The sequence below is a fragment of the Lissotriton vulgaris genome, chromosome 5 (genome assembly GCF_964263255.1).
Source record: "Lissotriton vulgaris chromosome 5, aLisVul1.2, whole genome shotgun sequence".
Taxonomy (NCBI): Eukaryota; Metazoa; Chordata; class Amphibia; order Caudata; family Salamandridae; genus Lissotriton; species Lissotriton vulgaris.
Window position 1 is genome coordinate 270,552,055 of NC_141693.1, and position 13,201 is coordinate 270,565,255.

Genomic DNA, 13,201 nt, shown 5'->3' on the forward strand with positions numbered 1-13,201 from the left:
TTTTCCGGGCGTCTAAGGCTTTTTCCAATCCTTTTCTGGTTTGTACTTTCACCACAACAGCTGATATTCTCTGTTATTTCCTTACAGGTGCTGCTCTACCTCAATGCACAAGAGGAACAACCTGTTTCATGATGATCCATTACTTCATGGCCCATTCTGCTTGCCACCTGAGCCGCTGCCTGCCTCTCCAAGCCCGCTGCAGACTGTGAGTACGCCGAGGAGTGTGACAGCCACGCCCCTCGTACCGGATCTTTCCCGCGCGAATGCCATTATTCCCTCCCTCATCCTCAGGACTGAGACCTCACACGCTGTGTCAGAGGGAGTGTCTGTCTACCTTGCACGTCATAGGACGGGTTCTCTGACGGTTCAAGCACTCTTTCTGGACACCAACACACATCCCTTGCCTATTCCAGCCTAAGTCCGTTTGTTGAGTGCCTCCGTAGAGTTCAATGTAAAACCTGCAGTTCGCATATTCGAATCCCAGCGGGGTCTACTAAGGCTTCCATCCCTCACGCATTAACACAATGGTAAGCATAAAGCTGAATACTAAGAGAACCCACGTTTAACCCCCTAGAGGCAATTCAGCTTGTGCAGCACCACATCATACACTGTTATGAATATGGAGAGCAGAGCAATGCTGAACAAATCCATTAATACCGAAACAAACAAAAAAATGGCGCAAAAACCACACAACCTGATGCCTTCAATAGTTCAGCAAACAAACTTTGGTGAAGGTCGCAAAAAGTTCGCAAAAGGATCAGACCCGGATGTGCGAGTTAGGTCAATTAAAATACACACACACAAAAAAAGGACTACCTCAAGTAATACCTAACGACCGACCCCTCGTCAAGTCCCAGCACCGGATCACTGCTGAAGATAAAATGAGCAATTTAAAACACTGTTACCGCAATATTCAGGAAGTGCCCTAGTCGGACCTGGTTAGCCTACTGCAGTGCCTGTTACAGTAACAACCTCCCCTTTAAACCCCCAAATCAATGTCTTAGTTTCATTTGAGCCATTGAGCAAAACAATTGGTTCAATGTATATGGCATTTTGTCATGCCATAACAGCTCATGCGAGATGGAATTTCCCAGTTGCACAGACATCCCAGCAAACTGCAAGAGAGTTAATAATAATAATAATGATCTTTATTCGGTTTTTACAATTTGAAAAGCCATAAAAGATAACATGATATTAAAAACAATCATTTAAGAAACAGTTACATTTAGGTAAATTTTTTTAAAAAAAAGGACTTTACGAGGAGTAAAAAGGTAGAAAATTACTGGTTTACAAATTGTTTCTATGTCTCATGATGCTTTTTAAAAAGTTTAGTACATGGTATACTGTGCATTCAGAGTCCAAACATTGGAGTGATAACATCGCTGGACGACACTGCCTATGACCCCATTTTTTTAATAAGGGAATTAGCCATGTCTTTCGATGTGGGTAATAGAACTTACAAAAAAGTACTGTATGAATGGTGGACTGGCGGGAATGATCATCACAGGGGCACAGGACCGTTTGGGTGTTCCAATTGTTTTTATCAGGAAAAGTCACTAATCTGAAAAACTGGTTCAATCTGAACCTTGTTAGGAGCATCTTTTCATAGGTGGAAATCTCCAGTGTAAGGTATGGCTGGATTTTCAAGGTCTGTTGGATCAAAATGGCGTGGATGGCAGATTTTTTTGTGGCCATCGTTGCTAGTCTCAGAGAGTCTAGATGGCTCAGTGCTATATTTTTTAGATCTTTTTTAGAGATTTCACTCATTAGTTCTGGGTTATTATAGTATTTCTCAATACCCATGTCGGAGAGAAAGTTTCTAATGTATGTGAGCCAGGGTATTTTTTTTACGTTATCCAACTCCATGATGTCTCTAAGAATATTTTTTGTCAAGTTGTTGTCTTCGGATAACCAGACTCTTCTCCATAGCATTAGGGGTTGGATTTTAATCAGGTCTTCAATGAGGGGGATTCCCAATTCAATATGCGAGGCGTAGATGGAGGTGCCTCGTGGAGTTGATAAGAGGAATCGCGTGAAGATGTTTTCCTCTTTTTGAATGTGGCTGGTGTTAGTATGCCCCCAAATCCCAGCACCGTATAATGCTATGGATTGGCACTTTGCGATATATATTTGGAGCAATTCGACTTGGGGTTTTTTCCCTAGTCTTCTTGAAAATTTCATAAGCGCCAGAATCGCTCTTTTGAAAAGATGTCTCCTGGCCTCAACCGCCGGTTTCCAACTTAGGGCATCATCTATCATGATGCCCAAGTACGGGTATTGTGAGGTCCTTTCAATTCTTTGGTCTTTCAAAAAAATGGATTTTGCCTGTTTTTTTCCACCGCCTGCCACCATGACAAAGGTCTTTTTTACGTTTATGTGCAGATCCAGGGCGGCCATGAAATCTGCATATTTAGTCAGTAGCTTCTGTAGTTCAATTGGGGTCCGGGCTAAAATGACGGCATCATCAGCGTAGAGCAAGGCGGGGATCAGGCGATCTTTTGCTTTTGGTAGGTCTCTTCCCCCCTTCAACATGCACTCTTCGAGACCGTTGGTATATAGTGAAAAAAGAAAGGGGGCCAGGACACAACCTTGCCTCACTCCCCGCTCTACCCCAAATGGTGCCGTCAGTTCTCCTCTTGTACCAAACCTCACTCTCGCTGTGGCCCCGCTGTAGAGCTCCCTTAGATAATCCAAAAGGGGGGGGTCAACCCCCATCTTACTCAGCAGTGACCAGAGCTTAGAATGTGAGACGCAGTCTAATGCAGATGACAAATCCACGTATGTCATAAAGATTGTTCCTGTTTTTGCGAGGATATATTTAGATGTAAGCAGGGAGAGGTTCAAAACTTGGTCAATAGTTCCAAAGCCCTCCCTGAAGCCAAACTGTAGGTCGGAGAGAATGTTTTCATCCGCTGCCCACTGTTGCAGTTTACTGAGGAGGACTCTGCCAATCACTTTACCCACGGAATCAAGAAGGGAGATTGGGCGATAGCACTTAACGTCTTGCCTGTCCCCCTTCTTGAAAATGGGGACCATTATTGATGATGACCATGAGTCCAATAGTCCGAGTTCCGTGGTTGCCATACAAACTCTTGTTATTATTGGGGTCCAGAGATCGGGGAGAAATTTAAATAAATCAACAGGAACCCCGTCTGGACCGGGGGCTTTTCCAGGTCTACTTAGGGATAGGGCTTTTTCGAATTCTTGTAGATCAATTTCCATAGAAATAGGAAAAGCGGCTGGATTGTGTGCAGCCTGTTGCGCTTCACAGTTAGATGTTGATTGGAAGATTTTCGAAAAATGACTCATCCATGTGACCTCATCAATGGCCACATCTATTTTTGGTCCGTTAGGGTCAGTTAGTGAGGGGGATTTGACTATTTTCCAGAAAGACTGGGAATCCTTCGCCAATGCACTCTCGTGTAGTGCTTTCCAAAGGGATGTTTTTAATTCTTTTTTCCTGGTCTTTCTGGCAATGATGTATTCTTTTCTGAGGCCCTGAATCTTTATTGGGTCTCTGTTAGTTTCTCCAAGGGCTTTCCTCAAGTTGGTATGTGCTTTTGTACAATCTTTATTAAACCAGCCTGTAGACTTTGTCTTATTTTCGTTGTGAGGTCTGGTTAATAGATTTTTGACATGTTCTATGATTATGTAGAAATTTTCTAGGATTTGGTTTGCCTCTGCGTTGGTATCAAGACATATCATGATGTTTTTGTAGGCGAGATTAACAAGTCTCTTCGTAAGGGTATTAGGGTCCACCTTATTCCATTTAATTGTAAAGCCATTTGTCTTATGCAACTCGAGCCTATTCTGTGATAGGGTGTTGGCAATTGTTACCATCAGAGGGTTCGGGTGAGATAGTTGAAGACTAAGGCTGAGGGCGGAGTGGTCACTGAGGCAGTTTTCCAAGATTTTAAATTTTCCAACTCGCGATTTTAGAGCTTCTGTGATAAGTATATAGTCCACGGTGGTCTCATGGCCCCTTCCTTTATATGTTGGCTCAAGTTTGTTACTAGTTTGTTGCACGGGGTTCAAAATATAGAGATCCAAGTCTAATAATATTTTATTCATAGCAGACCCCGGTGCTGAATGAGTAAAATGGGTTAGAGGAATGTCCGATTCGTCTACTATTCCACAGACGTCGATGTTCTGACAGGGATGCAGATTGAAGTCACCACCCCAAATTATGTAGGAGGAATCCACTTTCTGCTTATGGTGGATATGTTCTGTTAACTTGTCTTGGATCTGATCAAGAATGATTAGAAATTTGTCGGAATCCAAGTTATTATATATGTTGACTATTGATAGACGGATTTTTTTCCCTACAGAGAGCGTAAGAATCTGGAAATTCGGGAGAAGGTCAGTCTTGATGATCTTTATATCTGTGATGGTATTGGCCATATAGGTTACCAGGCCCCCCTTGGGTCTACCCGAAACACTCGGGAGAGCAGGAGAGTTGAAGGTTCTGTATCCCACTAAGTGGAGGGCCGCCGTTGCCCATGTTTCTTGAATGGATATGATTTGATAGTCGTTCAGAAAGGCTGCTGCCGATCCATCCTCAATCTTGTTGCGAAGTCCAGCTACATTCCAAAAAATCATGGAAAACTGGGTCGGTTCGGGCTGCTGCACGACATTATATTTATGTGGTATAGGTTGTGTGGGCCCCAGATTAGGGTGTGAAAGGGCTACTGTAGTTGGTAATGGCTCCGGTGAATTGAGTGTTTGTCAATCAACCATTTCCAGGCCGCTAAACCTGTTTGCGGTCGGGAAGCCTAGCCAGTGTTGCCCATTGCTGGTGCCTTCATAATTGGGACCAAATGGTTGATAGGATGGTCTCTCCCATTGATCCCAGTTTCCAAATCTTTTTTGAGGACCCACGACCTGCCATGGGACTTCTCGCTGCTGGTAATTTGGATTAGCTGGATATCTGAAATTAGTAGGTTCAGTAAGTCGCATTATAGGATTTATGGCGGCAGATTCAAGCTCCCACGGTTGCGGAATAGGCTTCCTCCACATATTATCAGAAGTGCGTTGGTGGTTGCCATTATTGTACCTTTTCGGGTAGAAGTAGGACAGGGGTCTTGTTACAATCCCCCCGGAAGGATTGTTATGATCCCATGAACAAATATAGTCAGCGATATTGGGATCCTCAAACGTAATGACTATACAGTCTCCTCGGATAGTTTTTTTCCTATAACCTACCCACGAGGTCCTAGACACCGAGGTGATTTTACTTTTCCACGGTGGTGGGACGGGACGATTGGTATTCAGCCAAAACTGGACCTTGTTTCTTAATGACCAGTTTGGTTCTGACCCTTCACCTGTAAGTTCGGGGACCCCCGTCATAACTACCACATATGGGGTGGCCTCAGGTGGTAAGTTAAAGGTAGGCACTTGTTCACTTGTCGATCTCGGGACATTTTTTGTTTGTGGGGGTTTAGAATTTGTTGGTGCAGGGGTTTTAGGTGCAGGTGTTTTGGGAACAGAATTATTAGTGGAAGTGGGGTTTGTGGTGAGTGATGGTTGGGGACTAGCCTGGGAAGGGATGACCAAAGGCGTAGAGGTCGCCTTCTTATGATTAGTAGGGTTTGTGTGAGAAATCAGTATGGTTTGCTTTTTGGACTGTGGCGGAGGTTTGGTTACAGTTTTCTTTGGGACAGTATGTTCTGGGTTTACGGCGGGCTTAGTATGGGGTTGTGGGGGTGCAGGTTTTAAAAAGCCGCTGATTTTTACTAGGTGCCTCTCTATATTACTAAGTCTAGTTTCTAGTGGGCGTATGTGGGAGTTTAACAAGAACGCTATCTCTGCGGTTAGTTTTCCTATTTCTCGTTGCCTTCCTATATGTTCTGAGGTTAGTGATTCTGGCATTAAGAAATCACAAGGATCACGTGGAACTTGATGGATTGTTACCACGTTATTAGACGGGGGAGCAAGGTGATTGGTTGCAATTGAGGCGTTTGTGTCAGTAGACAACGTTGGATGCTTAGGTATTGTAATGTTTTTGGTATGTTCCAATGCGTTTTTAGTGTTCCGCTTTTTTATTGCCCCCTCCCGCTTGCCTCTCGTTTGTCTGATTTCTTCGGGCGTGGGATCCGGAAACATGTCGGGGGTGTTCTCAAGATCAGTTTCTGAGAGGGATACGGATATTTGTGAGGCTGACAGATCGACGTTGTTAGGTAGACTAAGTCTGTTTGTCGTCGTCGCAGTTTGCGTTGTAACTGGGTTTACTTCCGGGGTTTTTGCTGTCGCAAGTAATCCCATTGAAGAGCGACGTGCAATTGCCAGTTCCGTTGAGACTCTGCCCTCAATTAAACTTATGCTCTGATCTATGAAAGTGTTTGCTTTGGCCAGAAAGTCATCCATTGGACCTAATATTTGGTCACCTATGCCATTCTTTTTGGATTTCTTTTTTTGTCTGGTGGATCTTGTATTCATTTTACAGGAATAATACGCCTAGGGTCGATATTAACTTGGCCAAATAGTGATGAACTCGCGTTGATTATTTACAAATACCTGTATTAAGGGAGGCCGGATGGTAGTCGTTAGGGTGGTGGGCCGGACCGGACTCTTCCGTACTCTAACGGCCTCAAACGGCCCTGTCTTTGCCCAGTCTTAGCGCGGGCTGCGTCCCGCGCTGCGGGAGTGAAATGCCTTTATGTAGGAAGCTTCGCGTAGGCGGGGGGCGGGCCAGCAGGGAGAGCGGACCGGAAGCTCTTCCTTGGTCTTGCAGGGACTTCTGGGAGTTGAAGTCCCCGCACGCTCGCAGCCCTGCTGGTCTCTCGCGCCCCTTGCCGCTGTTGGTCTTGCGTGTCCGCCACAAGGCTGCTGACGATGTTGTAGTGCAGCGATGCGGCACCCGCGGAGCGGGTGCGGCGAGGAGTTGGCAGGAGACCTCGTGTGGCGATGCGCTAAGTGCCCTGGTGCACTTCAGAAGTCCGTCTCGCTGGGTCAGTGTCCTCCGTTTAAAGAAGCTGGAAAGTAAGTGTCCCGCTAATGGCGGGAACGGAAACGCTTTTTGAACCACTTTGTTGGGCGGGGGGCGGGCCAGCAGGGAGAGCGGACCGGAAGCTCTTCCTTGGTCTTGCAGGGACTTCTGGGAGTTGAAGTCCCCGCACGCTCGCAGCCCTGCTGGTCTCTCGCGCCCCTTACCGCCTTGCCGCTGTTGGTCTTGCGTGTCCGCCACAAGGCTGCTGACGATGTTGTAGTGCAGCAATGCGGCACCCGCGGAGCGGGTGCGGCGAGGAGTTGGCAGGAGACCTCGTGTGGCGATGCGCTAAGTGCCCTGGTGCACTTCAGAAGTCCGTCTCGCTGGGTCAGTGTCCTCCGTTTAAAGAAGCTGGAAAGTAAGTGTCCCGCTAATGGCGGGAACGGAAACGCTTTTTGAACCACTTTGTTGGGCGGGGGGCGAGCCAGCAGGGAGAGCGGACCGGAAGCTCTTCCTTGGTCTTGCAGGGACTTCTGGGAGTTGAAGTCCCCGCACGCTCGCAGCCCTGCTGGTCTCTCGCGCCCCTTGCCGCCTTGCCGCTGTTGGTCTTGCGTGTCCGCCACAAGGCTGCTGACGATGTTGTAGTGCAGCGATGCGGCACCCGCGGAGCGGGTGCGGCGAGGAGTTGGCAGGAGACCTCGTGTGGCGATGCGCTAAGTGCCCTGGTGCACTTCAGAAGTCCGTCTCGCTGGGTCAGTGTCCTCCGTTTAAAGAAGCTGGAAAGTAAGTGTCCCGCTAATGGCGGGAACAGAAACGCTTTTTGAACCACTTTGTTGGGCGGGGGGCGGGCCAGCAGGGAGAGCGGACCGGAAGCTCTTCCTTGGTCTTGCAGGGACTTCTGGGAGTTGAAGTCCCCGCACGCTCGCAGCCCTGCTGGTCTCTCGCGCCCCTTGCCGCCTTGCCGCTGTTGGTCTTGCGTGTCCGCCACAAGGCTGCTGACGATGTTGTAGTGCAGCGATGCGGCACCCGCGGAGCGGGTGCGGCGAGGAGTTGGCAGGAGACCTCGTGTGGCGATGCGCTAAGTGCCCTGGTGCACTTCAGAAGTCCGTCTCGCTGGGTCAGTGTCCTCCGTTTAAAGAAGCTGGAAAGTAAGTGCAAGAGAGTTCCATTCTGCACTGTTCTGGCCACAGAGATCCATCACGCAGAAGGTCACAACCGGAGGTGGAAGAGTCCATCTCCTACATGGTGCGCGCTGTATCGCCACAGCAGGTTACCCCGCAGGTGAGGGTGAACATTTACAGGGGCAGACGTAGCTGTGCAAAAAACACTTGGGAATAGCTACGCTAGCTGGCGTACTGATAGGTGCAGGTTTTTTGCAATGCAGCAAATAAAACACTTGCTGATTATACAGTTCATGCATGCAAGGCGACAACATTGAGTCAAGAATAAAGAACTGACTGGGGGTGAATGTATGATTCATTCAGCTTTCCGTCCATTATTTGTTTGCGTAGCAAGAATAAAGAACAGCATTGAATACAAAGGGATATTGCAAAGTGTCGGCAGGGCACTCTGCACTCTATGATTCAGAGAAACAATGGTAGTAGGGGTGGAAAGTGATAGGTTATGCAGTTCTCTGCACGCTCTTTGAGTCGGCTACCCTTTCAGTCCCAAAAGATTTAGAAAAAAAACAGTTGACGGCTCATCTTTTGGGAAGCTATTTTCATTGCGTGGATGATGGGTTTCGAAACAAGCGATGTTTATCAAATACCCACAAGAGTTTCTACCTGCAGTCTTAGACTCACTTTCAGATCTGGTAAAACCTATAGATTACCATTCAACCCCCATCCAGTATGTCCTTGACTTGGCCTGTTCAGACCGAACATGCACACCCTCGCTGTGCAGGAGAATATTATGTTCAGTTTCTTTGGGAAATTTCTCAGTGTCCAAGGTGAGGAAGGAGAGGTCTCAAGAACAACAGGGCATGTTCCTTCAGGCTCCACCTGTGGGTAGCGTTCTAGATCTCGCAGGAGCATGTTAACACCTTTAAACTCAGAGCTATACCTGTGGCATTGGTTAGTGTAACTGGGGATGGCACTGCAGTGCCATAGTCTGTATTGAGATTGTCAGGAGAGTGGTTTTGTGACTGTGTGTGTCTGTGTGAGTTAGGACATATCTTCCTGAAGCCCATGTGCGTGTCTGTGTTCGGAAGCGCTTCTCTTCCCGTAGTACAGGTGCATTTAGAAGATGGTCAAACATGTATTTAACCTCATCTTTCTCTTTTCAGACTGGTCATCGAGCTGCTTTTGGGGAGCTCCATTCTTGCTCTACAGGTCTACGTGCTGATGAGGTGAGAGAAAAACATCTGGATAGACAGTTGAGGTAAACTGTCTTGCCAAACCTCTGAGGTGGGTGTGAGCGACTTAGGTATCTTACCTTCGGTACCTCCTTCAGAAGTGTTCGCCAGGGATCTTGGGAAACATGCAGTGGCAGCCTGCCCCATGCTTTATGTCCTCACACACAAACGCAGCTGTTGTTCTCTGACAAAGAGCCAACAGAGTGGGCCTAGGGGATTCCCAAACTGGAATTAAGAAAGGGCTCTCTTGAGAAATGCTGGCGCCATCTGAAACAAACAGGTGGCCAAGCTAGATTCTAACATGCAACTCCAAGCTCCACTAGGTTACCCTGCGCTTCAGCAGGTTAGCAACGACTGGTTTGGTGATTACCTCTGGGCTCCTTGCTCACCTATAAGCACAATCATGCACTTCCAGGTAGAGTTATCGTTTCATACAATAACAGAAGCCATGGTTTAAAATACTAATCGTCATACAGCCATGTAAGGTGCCACCTGTAACACTGACGTCAGTTCCTGTGCTTTTTTTGACACCTTTAGAGACAAACACAAGACTATCAAAAGTCCCAGCAAGTCAAAGGAGAAAATCAGGTCGAACCAAGCAACTACATAACAAACACACCTCAGAACAAGTAGGTGAGCCGTGGCGGCGAGGAATCAGCAGGTAGATAGAGTATTCACCAGAAATATCGTTCGATTCTTCACTCACTCAATACCAAACCAGAAACACAACGAAGTGGGTTTGATGGGCAGTATAGTCAAATAGTGCTACAGGACATGTTAGATACTCCACAGATCCCACAGAGAGCAAGTATCCTTAAAGATCTAAAGGCAAAACCAGAGAAAAGCTAAATCTGGGAAAGCAACCTCAACCAAAGAGTAAGTACAAGCGCCAATGGAAGTAAGAACCTTGGCCCAAGGCCTCTAGCCAGCAGGAGAAATCCAATGCATGCCTAGGGCAAAACAACAGAGAACCAACAGTAATTTATTGGTGCTAAAGTAGAAGAAATTCCAGACAGTGGTACATAAGTCTTACAAAGGGTTCAAATGGAGAATAGCGTTCTGGAAGCAGGGGTAGCATCTCATTCAACTCCGATCAGAAGCACAATACAGGCCATGATAAGACTCACAGGAGGCAGCGGCCATTGCAGCTGAGGGAGGGCGACAGCAGACAAGTGTACAGCACGAAAACTAGCAGATTCACAACAGACTGCCACCCATCAGTTGCCAGGCGAAAATGGAACCGACAAACCATTTCCAGTAAAACAGGGTAAACTGTATTGATCACAGGGTCACCAATCAATACAAAAGCCCACCACTGACGACGTGACACCCCAACAGCCTAGCAATCCAGCAACCCACAAGGAGTGCACACCAGGAACCGGTGTACAAGTTAAACATACGGCAAGTGAAATATAACCAAAGTCGAACAACCGAAGGAGAGTCTAGGAGTCCACCCATTACAAAATATACTGTAGAGAAGTCTCCCCCATCCACAATTAGAGCCAAAGAGGGACCTCCTGATAAAAGGACGGACAACTCAGCAGGGAAAAAAAAGACACAACAAGCATTGGAAATGCAATAGGTCTCGCATTAGAAAAGTTGGAGCTATTGGTCTTGTAAATGACAATATATTTTATTTATGTGTTAGTTTTTAAAATAGCTAAATTGATAGCTTTGTCATTTACAATGCCAATAGTTATAACTTTGGCGAATGTGACACCTATAGCATTTTTAATGCAACATGTATTGTATTTACGTGACTTAGATGGCAGCTCTGGTCGTTATGCCACATCTCTAGGGAGATGTACGAAGTACTGAGGAAGACAACATAAACTGCACTTCAATAATGATGTCGAAATTAAGTTAGTACCTCTTTGATCGTTTTACTGCAAAATTGTGAAAATTATGAGACTCAAGTTCAGAACAGGTCGAATTTAGCTGTAGGACAAGGCAATCCAAGAAGTGCCAGTTGTTGTGGTGGCGAGTGATGCTGTGGCGTTCAGTGATGCTGTGGTAGAGCATAGTTATGTTTTTGGTGTGTGTGTGTGGGGGTATGGGGGTGGGCCTCTGTGTCCTCTAACTCAGAGACGCTGGTAACTGTAGGAGCGAAAGGGCTTGATAAGGGGCCCTGGAGGTTTCCATTAGAACAAAAGGCGACTGCTCACTAAGCTATACTTATTAAACACAAAATAAACTCACTGCAATTAAAGATTAAAACTATTCTCAAACACTTAACCTAAATGATCATGGATGCCTGAATTAAAACACGAACTTCTATGATTGAACTTGTGCACTGGCTCTCAAGGTCATTTTCAAGGGTAACACTTTAACTTTTCGTGAATATCTCCAGGGTACAAAACCTGTGAGATCCATTTCATATTTTGGACAAAAGGTTTTTTTTTTATAGATGTGGTTTAAGTACTTCAGGTTATGGATTATTTAATCACGAAAACATTTTACACTCAATCTTCTCGTCACAAAGCTCAAATTATAGTGAATGGTTTCTACCAATAAAGAAATATTAAACAGCGTAATCAGTTTCGACTTTAAAGAGGATCAGAGATGCAAGTACAGTAACGGTAGGAGGATGTCAGCACAGCAAATCACAGGAAACTCCTTTTGCATCACATGATGCCTCTCGGACATTCTCCCTAAAAGGAACGATATGTCCTTCACAAGATAACCGCATGTTTTGCTTCCCCTGCGGGTCAGGATAATCGCTGCAACCTGCACCACAACTGGTGGATTTAGTAATCAAACTGGTCCACTCCATTATTTTTGTACGCACTGCGTTCGTATCGGAGTTTCAGGGTGAAAAGAACACTGGCATGGGTTGACTCTTCGATTGCACTGCTAGAATTGTGTCTACGCCCTACACACTCTGGTTCCTCTTTCAGAAATCAGATAGCTCGCATCTACCCGACCCTACAAAACACAAAACGATCTCATAGGGTGGCGGTATGGTCCAAACCTCCGACCTGCATGTCGCTGTCAAGTGTCTGCAGATAGGGATTTTTGGGTGTCTCTGCTCTGAAGTTACAAATAACATCGCGCTGAATGTGGGTGTTACAATAATCATTAAAGAAAGGGAGGCGTCTATACAAAACGAAGAAACACATCATGAGAAATAAATATATGAACAAGACACAGGACGCATGGGCTTTCCCCAGGAAGATGTAGTAGGCCTGGGAGGGAGGGGGAATGGGACACGGCAAGAGAGGAGTCTGCTACTCTAGCTTCCAAAGTCCGACAGGCTGTGCGAGCGGGTGGAAGGCTGTGACGGATGTTGTTTTCCCGAAAGCTGACACGGCGGGCAGGGGAGGTGGCGGAGCGGGGAGAGGTGCGACACGGCAGGCAGGGGAGGAGAGTAGGAGGAGGGCCCTTTCGGCTCTGCCTTACACGATTACCTATGGGGTTTACTGCAGCCACGCCTAATGCGCTGCAAAAGGCTGACCTAGATGCCCCCTTCAATTGGAAGAGGTCTGTGTGGCTATCTCTCAAATTGCACATAGTAAAACAGCAGGCACTGAAGGCCTTCCCATATATTATACCACATAAGGCGCTACTTTAACACCAAAGCTCTTGGAACTTTATAATGAGGCACGCAAGACTGGGAACCTTGCAGACACGCTTCGAGAAGTCTACATAGTGGTGCTATTGAAACAGGACAGTGATGTTAGGCTTTACAGACCACTTTCACTGCTGAATCTCAATTCCAAGATTCTTGAGAAGGATCTTGCGAATAGATTACTCCCCTTACTCAGTACACTAGTACGTAAGGACCAAAAAGGTTTCTTACCTGGCCTGAGTACCTTTCTCAATGTCTGCATGCTGGTGCGACTTCCAAAGGCGGAATGGAGGACAACAGGCCAGTGCCGGTGTCGCTTGATATTATGAAAACTTTTGAGACCGTGAATCATTAA

The 13,201-nt window shown here is 46.5% G+C and overlaps 2 protein-coding genes across 11 annotated transcripts in view; one reads left to right on the plus strand and one right to left on the minus strand.

Moving 5' to 3' along the window:
• The window catches only part of NMNAT1 (nicotinamide nucleotide adenylyltransferase 1), a 243,300-nt gene that overhangs the window by 61,521 nt on the left and 168,578 nt on the right, over nucleotides 1-13,201 (minus strand). Inside the window, exon 1 of one of the 10 annotated variants that reach the window (XM_086921370.1) lies at nucleotides 122-211. The exons of the other annotated variants lie outside the window; for them this stretch is intronic. Coding sequence (XP_086777496.1) covers nucleotides 122-155 — 34 coding nt within the window. The 5' untranslated portion in view covers nucleotides 156-211. Of the gene's footprint in view, nucleotides 1-121; nucleotides 212-13,201 lie in introns of those variants that run through there. 10 annotated transcript variants of the gene reach the window in all.
• Nucleotides 97-13,201, plus strand: part of LOC147710673 (uncharacterized) — a 134,075-nt gene continuing 120,970 nt past the window's right edge. The window contains exons 1-2 of the mRNA XM_086921380.1: nucleotides 97-205; nucleotides 9,210-9,272. Coding sequence (XP_086777506.1) covers nucleotides 129-205; nucleotides 9,210-9,272 — 140 coding nt within the window. The 5' untranslated portion in view covers nucleotides 97-128. The remainder of the gene's footprint in view (nucleotides 206-9,209; nucleotides 9,273-13,201) is intronic.